Source organism: Notolepis coatsorum (genome assembly GCF_963971535.1).
Source record: "Notolepis coatsorum genome assembly, chromosome: 1".
Classification (NCBI taxonomy): domain Eukaryota; kingdom Metazoa; phylum Chordata; class Actinopteri; order Aulopiformes; family Paralepididae; genus Notolepis; species Notolepis coatsorum.
In genome coordinates, this window is record NC_140165.1 from 161,936,146 (window position 1) to 161,956,116 (window position 19,971).

Below are 19,971 nucleotides of genomic sequence, written 5' to 3' on the forward strand. Positions count from 1 at the left end.
ATTTTTAACAATGCAATGTTAGAGGGTTCCTTGAACCATTTACATTTTATCGCATTGAATCTAATTTAATCGGAAATCGAATCGATTCGGGACCTTGTGAATCGAATCGATTCGAGAAGTCTGTGTCGATACCCAGCCCTATTTGTTACTACACGTTCTTCAGCTCAATGAAAGTGACGTCGCCGGTCTCCTATCAGTCATGCAGTGCATTCAGGCCCACGCCCACCAGTGGCTGTTTTTATCACAATCTAATATTAATTAAATGTATGTTTTGAATGTACAATAATCGAATGTATGTTGATTATTAATTTAAATATAGAATATTCGTTGACAGCCCTACTTAACAGTAAGGCATAACAAAAAATATTGTTTGTTTCCTGTTGGTTGTCAGTTAAGGCCCATGGGTAGGTAAGGAATTTATTTATTTTTTATAAAGAAATTAATTTCTTTATTTAATTAAAATGTTCACAACAACATGGATGCATGTACTCTGCCAGCATGTTTAATATCCATAATACTAAAGGTTTGACTAAGATTTCTATGAAACTTTATTCTAAAAAAAAAAATAAAAAATTGAAATTTGTATATATTTAAAAACTCATAAAATATACTGGGTCGCACCTAAATCGGCAGAGTCGGTCGGCAACCGGAAACAAACCATTATTTTTTTTAGGCCTAACTGCACTGCAGTTATTTTCTATTTTTATTCTATTTTATTCTTATTCTTAGGCAATTTGTTTTGTTATTCTTATTCGTGACTTGTTCTGTCTAAATGTTTAATGTGAGCGATTTGCAGTGTAAAATTTCCCTTGGGATAATAAAACTGTTTCTATTCTATTCTATTCACTACATCACCCCTGAGTGGAACATGGAAAGCCAAACTTTCCCCTACTGTAAAACATACCGTACCATGACTTCAAAACCGAGGTACGTACCGAACCGTGGTTTTTGTGTACCGCTACAGCCCTGATTAATACCAATTAAGATGCTTTCCCTCCTAGGGAGCAGCTTACTAACCTAGCCATGTAGTACAGCCTTCCATCCTGGCCTCTGCGGGGACATGATAATAGTGTTATACCAGCAGCGTCAAACTATTTGTTGTGTAGGCTGTATTCTACAGGCCACAGCAACCACACAAGTCATTCCAGTCCTCTCCTCTCAGGCCCTGAGCCAGGCGATGTACATCTCCATAGGGAAAACTAGCTAGGAATAATAAAAAAAAAAAAAGGCCCTGTGGCCGTTAGGCGCATTGGGTTTCTGGAGTTTGTCTGAGATCAGGAAGGGAAGATTGGGGCATAAGCATATCATCCACGAACAGACACATGCACTTGAGTCATTTATACTGTATGTCCACACAAGAGACAAACGCATTGTAAATGCAGTATAGCTGTAAATTTTTTAACATTCGAACGAAGCTTCTATTGAAGTATTCGAATGAAGCTTCGAATGTCTGTCGACTTAATCCAAAAAAAATTATTTCTTTTTTTTAATATCCTCAAACTAAATCCTCAATTTGAATAAAGTGATTAATCTGATTAAATAAAATGTTTACGAGTAGCCTAATGTTAGTATAGTTTTTGGTGTTACATTATGTAACGCCAGTCGGCAAGCGAACGTAGCAATGAAATGGGATGCAGGGACCGCTGAGGATTATACTAGGATAGTCCAGCAAAGTTACGTCCTATTCATCAATCTCACAATATTCGCTAACGTTAGACCGATGGAATACACTAGCCTTCCATCTAAAAACATAACTGAAAACTTACCACAGTCGTCATGGTTGCCAGTAGGGCTGCAACTAACGATTATTTTGGTATTCTACTAATCTGTCGTTTATTTTTTCGATTAGTCGACTAATCTAACGATTATTTCTGTCACACCCTCCATCTTTGCTTCCTGTGAGCGCGGCTCCTTTTCAGGGCTCCAGTGCATGTTTTACCTCACATGCTCAAGTCTGCACACCTGTGAATGTCACCCTGTTGTCCAGTCCATCTACCTTAACATAACATGATCCCATATAATGACTCATGAAACATTTGAATTAGGATCTTAAGCTACTTGCTTAATCAAATGTATTTAATAACGAATACAATAATCAATCATAATAAACAAATTAAATAATACAAATGAAAGTGCAAGTTTAAATGTAAAGATAATGTACAAATAATGTTTTAAAAGTAGCAGCCTCTGCCCCAGCACCACGGTTCTGATAGGGCTGTTAACCTGGTCCAGGAGGGTGACGTGGATCCACTCACTAGGCTCCACCATCCAACAGCTGTAGGGCAGAGGAGAGGAGGATGAGTCAGATCAGACAGACTTCTAGGTCTTTTGTTTGCTGTGTGTGTGTGTCTTACTCTGATCTCCTGCAGAGGAACATAAAATTTACAAATGACAGCATCCATAAAGGAACCTGTGATTGCATTGCTATAGCAAACTTATAAATCATCAGATATAAGATAGCTAGCACTAACGTTTCCTGTCTCTGCAGTCTTGCCTGCACTTTAGCCCAAAGAGTTCAACTTTTTTCAACTGAGAAAAAAAGCAGCCTGCTAGAGACCATGGCGCTATATAGACAGTGGACGTTAGCACTAGCTATCTTAACTTACCTAATTAATACTCCAGTCTGCAAAAATACGACACTTGGTGCTAATTCACGGAGCTGTAAACACCGGTAGCCTAGCCAAGCTCTAGTGTGCTCTAAGCTCGGCGCTGTTTACCTAACGTGGACGCGTGAATATTTTAGGCAACCAACTTGTGTTTAGCGTTTCTCTGATTGGCCAATACGCCCATGTGACCACGGCAGCGCGAGAGAGCGGCAACGCGGAAATAGGCTGTCTATTGCCTCGCGCTGCAGCGCGGAAATAGGCTGTCTATTGCCATTCTCTAAGTCAAACTCTAACCTTAACCAGCTCCTTAACAGCGCCTAAACTTAACCCTTCTAACCTTAAGCAACTCCGAAACAATGCCTAACCTTAACCAACTCCGAAACAATGCCTAAACTTAACCGGCGAAATGAATGCATGTTAAAAAATATTGCCATTCTCGAAGTCAAACTCTAACCTTAACCAGCTCCTTAACAGCGCCTAAACTTAACCCTTCTAACCTTAAGCAACTCCGAAACAATGCCTAATTATGCCTAAACTTAACGGCGAAAGAATGCGAATGCACGTAAAAAAATAAAAATAATAAAAGGGAATCGAACTAGTGAGCAACGAGCCGTAGGATCCACAGCCATGCAGCTTTGCCAATTGAGCTATTTCTGGATACTGAATAAGGGGCGGTTACTGGCATATAATGAGCTCCGCTCTGCCGCTACGCTCCGCGGCAGAGCGGAGCGGCTGCTGCCGCGTCGCCGCGGGGGCGTGGCTAGACGCAAGTTGGGCGTGGTTAGACACAAGTTGGTTGCCTTTAATATTTAGGCAGCGTGGACACGCAGCCTCAACACATGATAACTGAAATAGCGTTCGCTTAGCAAGCATTATCCATGAGACGTTCTGGTTTCCAACATGTAAGCTTACAATAGTATGGCTAACTAAAACTTACCCATTATCCGAGTAGCTGTCATCACGGTTCCAGGGCAGAGCCATAGCTTGCTCGTGCATCACTGTAGTGCTCGCTGCTGCTTTCTTCTTCTTTGTCGTTAGTACACAGAATGCAGTCATGGCAGACAAGGGAAATGATACTGCCCCAGCACTTCCTGTAGTGCATTGTAGTTACAAATGAACATTTGCGCAGTTTTGATTTAACGTTACCGGCTCTCTGTTTATACGACGCATCGACACAAAAATTCCGCGTCGACGAGTTTTTATGATCGACGTCGTCGATTACGTCGACTAATCGTTGCAGCCCTAGTTGCCAGTGTTTCACTTTCTCCTCTGTGTGATAGATGGCAGATGGGATGGCATTTTTTCATAATAGTCATTGAAACGGAGGGCTAGGGCCTCCACGGGTTGCGTTTGATAGAGCTGGCGGACACTATGGCGTTGTAACTCCGATTAAAGAATCACACAGAGGCGTGTTGCAGTTATTGGTTGTATTTGGGAACAGAAAGGTGTCACACAGAGGCGTGTTGCAGTTATTGGTTGTATTTGGGAACAGAAAGGTGTGTGTGTGGTTGTCTACAAGGGAATACAATACAGTATACATTAGTAAACACAAAGGAATACAATACAGTATACATTAGTAAACACAGTAGTGGCGCACGTAAACATGTCATAAACATGTGGTCTATAGCTGCAATAATATTCATTAGCAATAGCAATACAGTGCAACTAGTAGCCAAGACATTCACTTAACCGGAGTTATTATATATGACCTACATAGCCTATGCAGGGGGATTACTCATGCAGTGCATGTAAACAATATATAGGTAGGCGGACTGTAAACCGGGTGTAAAGATACATTCTATTCACTAGAGGTAGTGAGTGAGTTATATAGCCTAGGCTAGCTCACGTGCGGCTAAGCTAACGACGCAGCATCACTAGCAGGCAGCGTAGGCTGGCTAACCTGCGGCTAAGCTAACGGCGCAGCCTCTCGAGAACAGAGAGAAACAGCGTCGACAGGAATAGATCAATGTGAACATACTGTAAAGGTAGAGTAAGCTGAAGGAATTAATTAGGCAGGACTAAACATAGGTACCGTACTCGCGTGTCATTTACGCACACGTTCCTCAAAGGGACAGATCTTACTGCTGCAGCAGCCGCACCATCAGGCAGCAGCACAGAGAACAGCTTGTGCACACGTTCGACGGAGAAACTCTTAAAGGGCCAGTAACGTTATCAGAAGACTAGAGTGCAACACTAGCACATCACGCTGAACGATTACACTGGCATAAATCAATTACCCTTTCCTGTCAACAACAACATATTAAAGAGCTATTACGGAACAAAGTAGTCTTATTAGCAGGGCTTTCCTACACAGCCGCACCCAAAAGTCTACTTAGACCTTTTGAACTAAACAGGAAAGTCTCAGGGGGTCCTCTGTATCCGGGAGACTCTGGAGCTGCACCGGCCGGGACACAGGGCGTAGGTATGTTCTGTCCTTCACCTGGACAGCTGCGGTGCGGATGCGCCCGTCAGTTCCAGAGTACGTCTGAGTGACCTTCCCAACGGGCCAGAGTGCCCGAGGAAGCCGCGGGTCAACGATGAGGGCCACCTGGCCGAGCGACTGTTTCTTGCCGTCCTTCCTCCACTTCTGCCTCTCCGGGGCCCTATCTTGGTGTAAGATGGCCCAAAACAGTCTACTCTAGTGGAATAGAATGGGGGCTTGTAGAGACGCAGGCGACAGGGCGGAAGGGCGGCCATTTTAGGCATGTCGGGCTTTGCTCGCCGCAGATGTCGTTCTCGGCAGGTGTGCTGATGCTTGCAGATTGCTTCTCTTCCACGTAGAACCCAGAATCGGGATTGAAGATCAACGAATACCCTCTCAGGCCCGGGGTGGAGAAGAGTTTGATCATAATCTTGGATGATCAGCTTCGTCAGGGGGTGATGTGGATCCAAGACGATTGGGTGAATGTCATCCATCTCCAAGTTCTCGGCCCTGTGCGGCCTACCGCCTACTCTGAGGAGACAGGTAGCCTTGTCATACTCTGGAGATAGAGAGCCCAAACGACTGTCTGGGGGAAGAGGTCGGTCAGACTTGAGGGCCTTGATCTCCTCTGGGAATGAGTCCAGCTGGGTTCGTTTAAGGAGGACCTTCTCAGCGTTGAGGAAGTCGGCTGCTTCATAAGGCTGATCAATGGTCTGGGCATCAGCCTCACCGTGAAGGGACCTGACTGTTGCTTGGACAAGATCTTTCCATGAAGAGAGGTCTTCAACGGCAGGGAGCGGAGGACTGGGAGAGGTCCTAGGTTGAGTTAGTCGAGTACTGGGTTGAGTACTGGGCTGAGTACTAGGTTGAGTACTAGGTTGAGTACTAGGTTGAGTACTAGGTTGAGTACTAGGCTGGGTGCTAGGCTGGGTGCTAGGCTGAGTACTAGGTTGAGTACTAGGTTGAGTACTAGACTGAGTACTAGACTGAGTACTAGGTTGAGTACTAGGTTGAGTACTAGGCTGGGTGCTAGGTTGAGTACTAGGTTGAGTACTGGGTTGAGTACTGGGTTGAGTACTAGGGATGGTCGCACCATAGGTAGGACTCTGGGTACTGTGTGTAGCTACAGGGGGCCCGTGTGAGATTGTAGGTTGCTCAATTGAACCAGGCATGTTGGGAGCTGGGTACCATGACACAGGGGGAGCAGCAGAGCGAGGTGTCGCCTGTGCTGGATGGTGTATCACTGGAGTGATGGCGGCTGGATTAGCCGGCAGGGGATGCATGTACTGTGGTACGGTAGGAAGGGCTAGAGGCACAGGTGCCACTACGTGGTGCTGTTGTCCAGGTGGTGGATAGGTCGGCTCAGATGCTGCTGCACGTACAAGAGCCCTCATCTCTGACTCTTGAAGAAGTGAGGTGACCAGTTTGGCTACTTGAAGTTCCTTCTCCTTCTTCTTAAGCCGCCTCTGCCTGTCCAGGCGTTTAGCGATAGATTCCCGTGCATCTTGTGCTTCCTGCTGTAGGCGTTGTAAGCGTTGACGCTCCAGGTTGGCGTCGTAGTCTTCTTTTACCTGGCGCTGTAGCTCCTCAAGCTCCAGGGAGTGGATGTGCTCCTGGAGGATAGCTTCCTGGACTGGTGAGGGAGCATGTTGTCGGTGTACACTCCCAGATGAACGATGGGAGCCAACACCTGACCTTATGGTGGGTCTAGGAATTGACAGATGTGAGGACCTACTACCTTCATACGGAGCCCTTGCTTCACTCGCCGGGTATGAACGATGGGAGCCGACACCTGACCTTATGGTGGGTCTAGGAATTGACTGATCCGAGTACTGACTGATCCGAGTACTGACTGATCCGAGTACTGACTGATCCGAGTACTGACTGATCCGAGTACTGACTGATCCGAGTACTGACTGATCCGAGTACTGAGTTGAGGTTCATATCCCACTTCGAGGTCACGTAGGTGGCTTGGTGAGCGGTGGTCTCTGTGGTGTCCTGGGCCCTCATTCATCAACGTGTTCTACGCACAGATTTGTGCTTACCCTGTGCGTACGATCATTTCTAAGCAAAGAGTGGGATTCATCAATTTCAACTTGAACTTGACTCCGTGCTTACGTCTACGCACAGCTTGGACCATGTGTACCTGGCGCCCAGTGGTAGAATATATTATTACAACAAGGAAATGAGCTTCTGTGCATAATAACACTGGCATGTTCTGTACGAACCGTAGTTCATTATAGTTCATTGTAAAATAGCAACAGTAGTGTAATTATGGTCAAAACCCTATAAATAGCATTTGGAATAATAGATCTTTCTCTCAGAATGAATGCAGCATGGTTTATATAGCGTTATCGGAATATATGGGGTGTAGGCTACTGACTGACTGCGCTCCGCGTAGCTTGATTGATTGATTGATTGAAAAGTTTATTAACAGATTGCAGAATGGGTACAGTACAGTACAGCTCAGTACATACAATTGTTAATTGGGGATGCAGACCAGAGAAAGACTTTCGTCTTGTTTACATCAGGGTCCCCCATTTTCAATTCATCATAAATCATAAAGCTCAACTCGTTATTATTTTGCGCAGACCGCAGAAACACGGGAACGTTTTGATTATATTTAAAAGGCTTTACGTTAAACGAAACAAGTGGAATTTCGAAGCTGTAAGCAGAATACAAGTCATATGAATCTAGTGTTCTTCCCCATTTTTACTGCATAAGAAAGAATAGAAAACGCATTGCAATGACACCAGATAGTGGACAGATTATGATGGAATTCAAGTTCATGTATTGAAAGGCAGGCTACATCATACATGCAGTGAGATTCATTGTTCTTGTATATGCTCTCGTATTATTGTTTATATAGGCTACCCAATACTGACATCAAAATAGATTGTAGTATGCCTCTAGAAATCATATGCAGCAGGTAGAAAATTGACGGGAGATCCATCGCGATTTGGAATAAAATTGAGGAGAACTTTAATCCCTCAACAAAATAGATGCCTCTAAAAATCATATAGCCAATCGAACACAACTAATAAAGGCATTCATATTACAGCACGGTTATAATGACACACAACCAACGCCAAACAGTGGTCAACGAACGGTCTTTATTAGTATTTTGAGCTGTCCAGGCAGAATTGCAGCAATGGTCTTAGGGAGCCGTTGATATCTGACATCACCGTTTACAAGTCCGCCTTTTATTTATCCCATAATACGCGATAGTGTCTTCTTGGTTCGACAGCAGTGAACATTATCTCCGTGGAGTTTCTCAGAGTTCCGCTCGGGTCAGTCCATTATTTCACATCCCATGGGGGGTGTTTCCTCACTTTCATGACCATATATGGATAATCATGCACGAGCATTGACGGTAGAACAAAGTGGTATTCATCAACACGGAGGAGCATAGAGCCTGCATACGCACGTGTGATGAATCCCGACTTCCCTGTGCGTACACTGGTTCTACATTCCGTGCTTACGTGTGGAAATAGGTCAAGTTCTACGCACACATTGATGAATGAGGGCCCTGGTCTGCCATAGCGTCTTGAAGGAGCTCTATCCGGCTTCGAAGGACCATGAAACGGAGGGCTAGGGCCTCCACGGGTTGCGTTTGATAGAGCTGGCGGACACTATGGCGTTGTAACTCCGATTAAAGAATCACACAGAGGCGTGTTGCAGTTATTGGTTGTATTTGGGAACAGAAAGGTGTGTGTGTGGTTGTCTACAAGGGAATACAATACAGTATACATTAGTAAACACAAAGGAATACAATACAGTATACATTAGTAAACACAGTAGTGGCGCACGTAAACATGTCATAAACATGTGGTCTATAGCTGCAATAATATTCATTAGCAATACAGTGCAACTAGTAGCCAAGACATTCACTTAACCGGAGTTATTATATATGACCTACATAGCCTATGCAGGGGGATTACTCATGCAGTGCATGTAAACAATATATAGGTAGGCGGACTGTAAACCGGGTGTAAAGATACATTCTATTCACTAGAGGTAGTGAGTGAGTTATATAGCCTAGGCTAGCTCACGTGCGGCTAAGCTAACCACGCAGCATCACTAGCAGGCAGCGTAGGCTGGCTAACCTGCGGCTAAGCTAACGGCGCAGCCTCTCGAGAACAGAGAGAAACAGCGTCGACAGGAATAGATCAATGTGAACATACTGTAAAGGTAGAGTAAGCTGAAGGAATGAATTAGGCAGGACTAAACATAGGTACCGTACTCACGTGTCATTTACGCACACGTTCCTCAAAGGGACAGATCTTACTGCTGCAGCAGCCGCACCATCAGGCAGCAGCACAGAGAACAGCTTGTGCACACGTTCGACGGAGAAACTCTTAAAGGGCCAGTAACGTTATCAGAAGACTAGAGTGCAACACTAGCACATCACGCTGAACGATTACACTGGCATAAATCAATTACCCTTTCCTGTCAACAACAACATATTAAAGATCTATTACGGAACAAAGTAGTCTTATTAGCAGGGCTTTCCTACAGTCATCTTGTGCAAAATGCTCTGAGCAAACACGATGGTTCTTGATTATTTCTATTGGTGTGTTGGAATCTATGTTCAGAGCAAGTAGCCATAGCTTCAAGTTCAACCGGTCCGGATCTTTAGTCGATAGCTACTAACTTTAGTCACATTGGTTTTATTGTCTAGGTAGGTGGTGTAGACAGGATGGTGTTGCATTGTACACATAATTCGTTTTTCACTGCTGTGTGAGGATGTCAGTCACCACCGCTTTGACTCAGTCTCTGGCTTTTATTTAAACTGATGCTCCTTCACCAGAACACTGTTTCCATCATAATTTCTCTGCAGAAACAATTCAACCAAGGCTGTTCAAGATTGTATTACCAGAATTACAACAACCATTATCCTGAGTAATCTTTATCTACAATGTGGCCATAGGATTGCATGCTCTACTCTACTACAATTGCCTTCACCTTTGTGACACATGGCTTTTCACAAATCAAACGTGGTGCAATTTGCCTTCCAACGACATGTACTTACCATCTGCATCCTGGCACATCTTCCGGTCTCACAAAGTGCTCCCCACTCCCCGCTTAAAGGGGCAGTTCACCCAAAACGCACAAAAAAAAACATTGCCCTTACCTGGATTGCTATGTATCTATCTTTCTTTTCTTTTGTGCTGCTCAAAGTGCCATGGAATCATTTTAGAGAAACTCCTAGCAATGTCTCTTTCCAGACATCGTGACATGGTTACTCACAAGAATCATATTAGAGAAACTCCTAGCAATGTCTCTTTCCAGACATCGTGACATGGTTACTCACAAGAATCCACACACCTTGTTTTGAACATTTTCACTCGGAACCATTTTCTACCACCCACCATGATAGTTATTCTTCTAAAGTCCGGCACCACTAGACAAACAATACCACAGTATTCCAGTCTAACAACACTGTTCCATTTTGTGTGTGTGTGTGTGTGTGTGCGCATATGTTTTGAATGTGTGTTTTGGATATGCATGTGTTTTCTGGTGTGTGTTTTCTGGTGTGTGTGTGTGTGTGTGTGTGTGTGTTTTCTGGTGTGTGTGGTCAGGAGACTGATGGTGAGGACAGGCTGGGTCTACCCGGCGAGGCAGAGGAAGAAGCGGATGGCGATTCCAAATCAGACACTCCAGACATCCCTCCCTCCTCGGACCCCGACAACACTCCACAGTACCTGAACAAAGCGCTGGACGGACTGCCCCCCAGGTAGGCCGGCTGACTGATCACATGACACATGGTTTGTCTTGAGCCGTGTTTTAAGTACATTTACCTGCTGCTCTGACCAAAAACGCTGATCGTCCGAAAATAGTTTTCCTAAACTGAGCCGAGCAGTCACCCCTGATGCAATAGACCTATCTCAAACCCTGCCCTCTTTTCTTGATCCTCCAATCACAACTGTCGCTTACCTCGGACAAACTTGGTTTGTCCGAGGTAAGCGACAGTTGTGATTGGAGGATCAAGAAAAGAGGGCAGGGTTTGAGACAGGTCCATTAATATGAAGTAATGTTACTCTGAGCACCAGGAGGGAAGGGCTCACTTGACACACACACAGAGACACACACACACACACACACACACACACACACACACCACATTAACCCATAGAATCATCACTGAAAGCCTAGAGAGTAGGATGCTTCTCTGCATTTGGATGCTCTGCATTTGCTATAGCTGAACTTCCTGACAAAGATGCTAGCTAGTGTGGATATTCCCAAACCAAATAAACAATGCATCTATAAGCACAAAACTGTTTATATATGCATATAATCAGGGGGCGAAACTAGAGAGCGCCACCCGCCATTGGCGCTCAGTTTTTACGTTTGGCGCCTCCCACTGAGAGGTCTGCCCGCCGTGTGGTGGCCAATCAAATAGTCATGTGAAAACCGAAAATCATGATCCAATTCTGAGCGGAGTTCTCACAGTCTCAGCACAGACACTCCTACCCCTCCCCTACCTGTTTCTGTATGCTGCATGTAAACAGAGGACAGTCACTGACTGACGTTAGTCTAGTCAGAGGGACCTCTGTGAGCTGATGTTAGCTACTGTTACAAAATGACCCAGTCAACTATTCACATTTAGTTTAATACATGAGGCATTGTGTAACGTTATCCAGCTGGCTAGCTACTGATAGCTCCCGACATCAACAACTGCTCCAGCAAGTGTCCAGTTACATCGCATGGGGGCTGCTGACTAGGGTCCAGGTGCAGCGCAGGAGAATCCTTTCATGCTGAATGTAAGAGTTTAGGGTCCAGCTGCAGCGCCGGAGACTCCTTGCTGGAGCTGGAGGCCACTCGAGTATACACACAGACACAGGGCTGTACAGTGCGATGATATGATCGCAAATTGCCCCCTAATTTGGTCCGTGCGAGTTTAAAATAATATCTGGGGGCAAGCTTGCGAGTGGTGATTTCAACCCTTCATTCGCATTTCACTCCTAAATTAATCCATACAAATTGTAGTAAAACATTAGCCTACAACCAGGGCTGTACAGTGCAATATAATGTTGCGGTTGTAATTTCATTAGACAGACCAGCGCGGACCTTTAATAACATGCAATTTAATTAACACGAGCAATGAGCTAACGGTAGCTGCTAACCAAGGTATCTATTAGGATTATGCTAAGCTAACTAGCGATCTCTGCTAACCCTGGAAAACGGTCAAAGCGGACTCCACAAGACTAGTTCCATTCGTGAGGAAAGGGGGTGGGTTATATTGACAACGCTTGACAACAGAAGTTTAAACATAACTTCATATTTATTGGTTATTCATTTCTGTATATCATTCAATTTCGATCTCCGTGTGTCTCCATCTCCATCTCTTCCTGTTTACATTCGAGTGTGACGTCATCACATACGGCAGCTTAGACGATCAAAACGCGAACCTAGAACAAAACCCGAAGGGGGGGGGCTGTCTCTCTTGTTCGTTCTCGCTGATGATTATTATTTTCTCACAGTAGTGTGTGTATATATATATATATATATATATATATATATATATATATATATATATATATATATTATGTGTGTGTGTTTGGCTAAAGTGGATAGAAAACACAGTACTGTGTAAAAGGCACCCAAGAGTTTTTATATAAATTGTCTTAGATGTAAATAATTTTTTTTATTAGTGTGTCAGTAGACTACTCTTAGTACATTTTCATTAAATTATTTTTTAAAGCATCTTCATGGTTTAATAATGCAAACATATGTTGCAGGGACTTATTATAATCATCATATTGGCATGACTGTATGCATCAAAGGGTTAAATCAAGCATTTTTAAGTGCTTTAGAGGAAATGTCAAAATATCGCGATATCATTTAGAGGCCATATCGCCCAGCCCTACTATAATGGTAAAATAGTAGGGATGTCCGATATTATCGGCCGATATCGGCAGTAAAATGTGATATCGGAAAATATCGGTATCTGTTTAAAAAAAATTTAAAACAATAACAATATTTGTTATATATATATCCAGTGAAATGATTAGTTACCTGAAATTATTCATTTTTTTGGATGGGGAAACCCTGTATATATCGGTATCGGTTGATATCGGTATCGGAAATTAAGAGTTGGACAATATCGGAATATCGGTATCGGTAAAAAAGACAATATCGAGCATCCCTATAAAATAGTTATTTAAAAATGTGCCCCTAAAAAATATTCTTTGCCCCTAAATTTCTCATTTAGGGGCAAGTGTGCCCCTAGTGAAAAAGCTTAGCGTACAGCCCTGAGACAGTGGAGCTGTTTGCAGACAGCGAGGTGGCGATGTCTCGCAGATAATACAACTACAAGTATGATTATATAATATATATATTTTATTAAAAAAAAATTATATAAAATAATTATTATTTTTTTTATCAAAAAAAAGTTGGCAGGTAAGAAATCTGCTTGGCGGGTAGATTCTTCCCATCTACCCGCCACTGGCCGGTGAGTCAAAAAGTTAATTTCGCTCCCTGCATATAATGCTAGCTCATTATCCTTATAACCAGGAACCTTCTGATTACCAGACGACCGCTCTACCTCCTGAGCCGCTGTCGGTCACCGTCTAGACCAGGGGTTCCCAAAGTCGGGGTCGCGACTAGAGTTGTTCCGATACCGATACCAGTATCGGAAATGCCGCCGATACTGCCTAAAATGCTGGTATCGGTATCTGCCGATACACGTGAATTGTAGCCTCCGATCCCAGGATGTAATTTATCTCCTGCCGAGTCCTGCGGAGAGTGAGGATTATAAAATGAACATGTTTTAAAGTGTGATGCTGTGTCATTTTAACAGCAGATACACTTTCTTAAAACGTGGTGTGAGTGCAACACTGTTTAATGTCCGTGTGGATCATTGGAGTAGGGTATATCTGCAGTGCTGCAGCCCATACTCATTGATTAATGATACTAATACAAATCTATACAATCACCTGTTGTTGAATAAATACCATTACTTTCTAGTTATGACTAAAAAAACAGTATAACAGTATCTATAAAAAATAAATAAAAAGAAAAGTATAATTTATATAATTTTTTTTTTATGTATGCACTGGTATCGGATAAATATCGGTATCGGCCGATACCCAAAGCTTAGGTATCGGGATCGGAAAGGGAGAAATGGTATCGGAACATCTCTAGTCGCGACCCCCAGTTGGGTCGCGAGCCGCCGCGGTGGGGTCGCCAGATGATTTAAAAAAAATGTAAAAAAAAATACAAATAAAAAATGTGCACCAGCGCAATAGTTAGATAACCTAGGTGGGGAACAACCAGGAGATCACTGCAACTCACACAAGTTGGAGAACTATCTCTCTCTCTCTCTCTCTTGCTCTCACACACACACACACAAAGGGAGCCGCAATGCTAATCATTGACACATGCTAGCCTGTAATAATCCCCCCCAGAAAAATCTACTTTGCATTTGATATATTGCAAATATATGCCATCACACACACTGGCATTTAAAGGGTTAGAATTATAAAATTAATATGTGGTGTTATGATCAGGGCTGAAGTTGAATAAAATATTGTATTTTTTGAAAATCCATAAAAATCTGTGTTATTGCTAATCATACATTATGCTAGCCTGTTTTTTAACAATAATTTGTGATGCCATCACAAACACTGGCATCTAAAGGGTATACATTTTTAAATTCCTGCACCAGAATGCAGGAAATGAAGTCTTTGTAACAAAAATATTCCTGGTGGGGGACCCCCTGCTTAACCCTTTAATCGCCAATGACGTGTTAAGACGTCATTCCTCGCCATGCGTAATCTGCCGATGACGTTTTACAGCGTCTTTGAGATCAATATTTCAAAAATCTGTCATGGTAATCATATTTCACCGACGGATCCTTGACGGGTGCTGGGGATCTCCACTCAACTCTCCAACTGTTCAATATCGCCACCTGGTGGCCGATCGCCAAACCGGAAGTGGGTAAGTGGGGCCGGAAGTGCTTGGTGTTCCCCCTATTCCATCCGCCACTCGCGATCGCTCCCGGGACTCCATCTTGACACACTGGATAATCGATCGGTTGCCATAACTCAATAAACAACGTTATTTGGACATATATATTATTATACAACCCGGAAATGGTTCATCTAGATCAACATCCCATAATAGCGAACTTTTTGCTCCACGCTCATCACCAGTAAGAGGAGACTGGGGTGAGTTTCAGCGTTTTTGATTATTATTATCCATACAAACTGCTATGATCAATATATCACCCATACTACATGATTCATTTAACGTTAGTCATTGCATTATAAACGACCCCCCCCCCCCCCCCTCCGGTCAACATCAGATGATGAGTCATGACGTTTAGGACCTTGTACAATTGAAATTTTTTATCTGACGTCAATCGCTAGCAAACTGCATTTGATGATGTAATATATGCATAATGACTATATCTCACGTTCTAGGAATTGCTGCAGAAAACGATAAAAACATATTTATACTCTAGACAGTATCTTTATATGAATGTGTGAATGAAAAAGTAAAACGTTCCTACACCCTGAACAATAGCTAATCGATGTTGAATGGGCCATAGTAATGTCAATTTAGCAATACAATTAAAAAAAGTTATAGCCCTGCAAAGTAGGTGAACATCTCCATAGACAAATAGAGCTGGCAGTGATCAAACATTGATGGATATAAGCGTGGCAGAGAAAGGGTTAAAAAGTGACTGGGGCTATATTTCGCACTATATTTCCTGGCCTGAATGATTTCCCCAGTCCGGCCCTGGTTAAAAGCCTCCAATGCTTATTAGTGTGTGTGCGTTTGAACGTTTGCATGTTTCAACCATACATTTCCATTTATAATAAAAAATAAATAAAATAATATTCGAATATTTTTAATTTCTTAATATTTTTTTTTACCTCCTATAATAGTGAGGGTCGCGGCTCTCTGACACCGTTATTTGTGGGTCGCGGCCTGAAAAGTTTGGGAACCCCTGGTCTAGACACTACCTTGCATTGAACCTCCATAGGAAGTCATTCAGAAACATTCCTCACATCGATTTCCTTCTTTTTCACCTGTCCGGCAAACTACGGAGGAAGTGGCCTTGTATCTAATTTAATATGCAAATGAGGAGGAGGGGGCTTGACCAATGGGCGGCAACAGCCAGGTCAGAGGGCTTACAGGGAGGACAGCGGTAGGTAATCCCGCTGGGTTTTGCTGCTATTGACAGGGCTGTGCTGCAGCGACACGTCTCTCCTGCGGTGGACGAACAGACCGCAGAGAGGAAGAGAGAGCAGCATCTGAATCGGGGAGAGAGAGAGACACTGAATGAGAATGCGGTGTACAGCGGCAGCAGCAGTGGGCTTTTTTCTCCTTATGCAGCTGTTTTCTCTCCACTGTGCTGCTCATGCAGAGCTTCAGCTGTTCTGCTGCAGTCTCACAATAACAAGGTGTTTTAGCAGCTTCTGTTCACTAAACATAACGTTTTATTTTTCAAATACACAACTTGAATGGCCAGGAATTTACCTTGGTAACAATGGTGCGGAGACCACTGTACAGGGTCCACAGTAAGATGGACATACGTGGTATGATCAGAGACATATTAACTCATTGACTGCCACGCTGTTTTTCCATCTTTACTCCCTGGCACCAGCGTTATTGACCATTTTCACAATGTTTGCGGACCCATCGTATATTCTATATTATAGCTTTTTTTTTTTATCCACTTTTTCTCCCATTTTCTATTTTTCTCCCATCCCAATTCGTATCATCCAATTCAACCCTCCCCTGTGACGAACGCTGTTTCTTGCCTCCCACAAGCCGGCTGCAATGTGGACTAAGTCATACATAGCACAAGTCCCCTCCGGTACTTGAGGTAACAGCAGTCGCATCTTTTCACCTGCGCAGCTCGATCTCTCAGTGGCGAGGAGTAACGCGTGGGAGGCTCACGCTGCCCCCGACACTTCCTGATTCTACTGCGCAGGCGCACCAACCGACCTGTAGGAGTCGCTGTCCACAACGCCCGATCCCCACCCATCAGTTTCCCACCCCCTAATACGGCCAATGTGTATTAGTATGAACGACCAGCTAAACTGAAAGCAATGTGGAGCGCTGGGCTCGAACAGGCGAGCCCAGCGTCTCCGCATTCGTGGCGAGCGCCTTGCCCACTACGCCACGTAGCCGCCCATATTCTATATTATAGCTATGGAGACAATAGTATGGCTCATTTGACAGGCACTATTTATACTCCAACAGGGACAAACGTTTATTTCTACATACCTTCGTTTGTGCACTATACCACGCAAAAAATCGCCCAGTTTCACAATAATCCAGGCTGGTTTTCTAGATTGTGAGATATAGTGTTTTGTGTGGTATGCGCAAATCTCGCGGCTGCTCGCCTGAAACCTTTTTCGCGTTTTCCGACACGATCATTACAAAAGCATGTTTTATGATGGGGTTCGGTAAAATAGACGTTACCTTTGTCAGCAGGTACTCCACCCTCGCTCCAAGTGTCTTTGATCAGAACAGGATCAATACATATAACGTTAGGTGGCCCTCATCCGTTGTCTTCTTCTTCTACAGTCTGCTCGGGCCAGACTATAGACTGAGCCGAATAAGTTTCCTCATCGGCCGGTTTGACTATAGTATTTTTATGATTTACCAGAAGTGCTGAGTCCAACATAGTCTGGTGGAAACGCACCTTATCATCCATAATCATCATCCATATAATCCGTTTTGTCTTCTGATTCATAATATACAATAGTTCGCTCTAGGCGATCGCCATTGTCGAACGTTAGATGGCTGTAGTTTGCTCACTGCTGCAAACTCCCTAGTGATCCTTAGTGTTTTGGTTGCTCTCACTGAACTAGCCCATGCAGTTCATAAGGTAGGCGATACTGCCACCTGTAGGGATTCAATCGTCATTGCATGTCCCAGGCACACTCTCAAAGGCCCGTGTGAGTGTTTAGAATAAGAAAATAGAGAAAAAGGAACTAAAAACGAGATCTCGTTATTGGCACTCAAGCGTTGGCTCTCAGAAACGAGATATCTCGTTATTGGCGCTCAATGAGTTAACACTGTACAGGGTCCACAGGTCATACGTGGTATAATCAGAGACGTATTAACACCTGCTTACTTCTCTCGCACAACACTACTTTATTTATTGAGGTTTCTGTTCCAATTGGAGCTTTTTATTATATAGTCTTGAGGAATGTCCAGTTGGGACCAAGCTTTTTATTATATAGTCTTGGGGAATGTCCAGTTGGGACCAAGCATTTTATTATAGTCTTGAGGAATGTCCAGTTGAGACCAAGCTTTTTATTATATATTCTGAAGAACGTCCAGTTGGGACCAAGCTTTTTATTATATAGTCTGAAGAACGTCCAGTTGGGACCACGCTTTTTATTATATAGTCTGAAGAACGTCCAGTTGGGACCACGCTTTTTATTATATAGTCTGAAGAACGTCCAGTTGGGACCAAGCTTTTTATTATATAATCTGAGAAATGTCCCTTTGGGACCAAAACCTCAATAAATCCAAATGGTGTTTTGCGGGATTTTCTTCAAATGAGTTTCCTACCGATGCACATGCACAAGAATATTACATGTGCAAATACCTTGTTATAAGACAACCAGTTTAATGAAAGGTAATCCTACCTCCTGAAATAGACCCCGGTGTTGGACACAGACACAGGTGTCATTTGTCAGTTGTGATTTCTCTTTTGATTGGGGAATTCCCACTTGTTTCTTTCTCACAGATGGAAGAACTACTGGATACGAGGGGTTCTCTCATTAGCCATGATATCAGGCTTCTTCCTAATAATCTACTTGGGACCTATTACACTCATATTAGTGGTAAGTGCCTTTTGTAATAACATGTATACTTATAGAATCTGTAATACCGTCAAAGTGCCCTCCAGGCAAAATTGCCCCTCTTAGTATTGTACTTATATATATGCACACACACACATGTACACATAATATATGTATATATATATATATATATATATATACACACACATAATATAAGTATATATATAGGTTATAGTGTGTGTGACGTGTATATATATATATACACATTGCATACAGCTATATAGGAAGTTAGGAACTTATTATATAGTGAATTTCTCCAAGCCTGGGGTGTGGCCTGCAATAGCAACCCCTCTCCATATCCCCACTCAACTCCAACCCATACATCAGACCAAAACAAAGAATGTAGACAAAGTGCAATACCAAGACGGGCACTCGCTTGCCTAGTTATAAAACTACACCCACAAAATCAGAATCTCATATTGCCTGGTGTCAAGAGGTCAGTCAATCAGCCCGAAAATATCTTTGGTGGTGGGTCTACGCATTTGTTTACATCTGGATTATAGATGTGAGTTTTAGATCCCTGAACCTAATCCATAGGGCCTAACAAAAATAATAGTTGGTTTCAGGTTGGTTGTCAGTTTGGCCATGGGTAGGTAGGGAATTTTTTTTTATTTTTTTTTATTTTATTCTTTCCCACGGCGACTATGGATAGGGAATTTCTTTATTTAATTAACCCTTTCACTGCCACACGACAGAAGGTTAGCCCTTTACTATCACACAACCGACGGCGATGCTCCATCATTAGCATCATTAGCTCCGCGGATGCGGAGCTAATGATGCTAATGATGGAGCATCGCCGTCGGTTGTGTGATAGTAAAGGGCTAACCTTCTGTATTGTCACAGTGAAAGGGTTAACCGGCTGTCGTGTGGCAGTGAAAGGGTTAAACAACATGGATGCATGTACTCTGCCAGCATGTTTAATATCCATAATACTAAATGTTTGACTAAGATTTCTATGAAACTTTATTCTAAAAAAAGAAAAAAAAAATGTTTTTTTTTTTTTTTAATATATAATTTTTTTTTAAAACTCATAAAATATATTGGGTCGCACCTAAATCGGCAGGGTCGGTCGGCAACCTGAAACCAACCATTATTTTTGTTAGGCCTA

At 43.1% G+C, this 19,971-nt stretch overlaps 1 protein-coding gene across 1 annotated transcript in view; it reads left to right on the plus strand.

Moving 5' to 3' along the window:
• The window catches only part of cds1 (CDP-diacylglycerol synthase (phosphatidate cytidylyltransferase) 1), a 78,475-nt gene that overhangs the window by 38,010 nt on the left and 20,494 nt on the right, over positions 1–19,971 (plus strand). The window contains exons 2-3 of the mRNA XM_084327612.1: positions 10,611–10,765; positions 18,749–18,845. Of these exons, the coding sequence (XP_084183738.1) occupies positions 10,611–10,765; positions 18,749–18,845 (252 nt within the window). The remainder of the gene's footprint in view (positions 1–10,610; positions 10,766–18,748; positions 18,846–19,971) is intronic.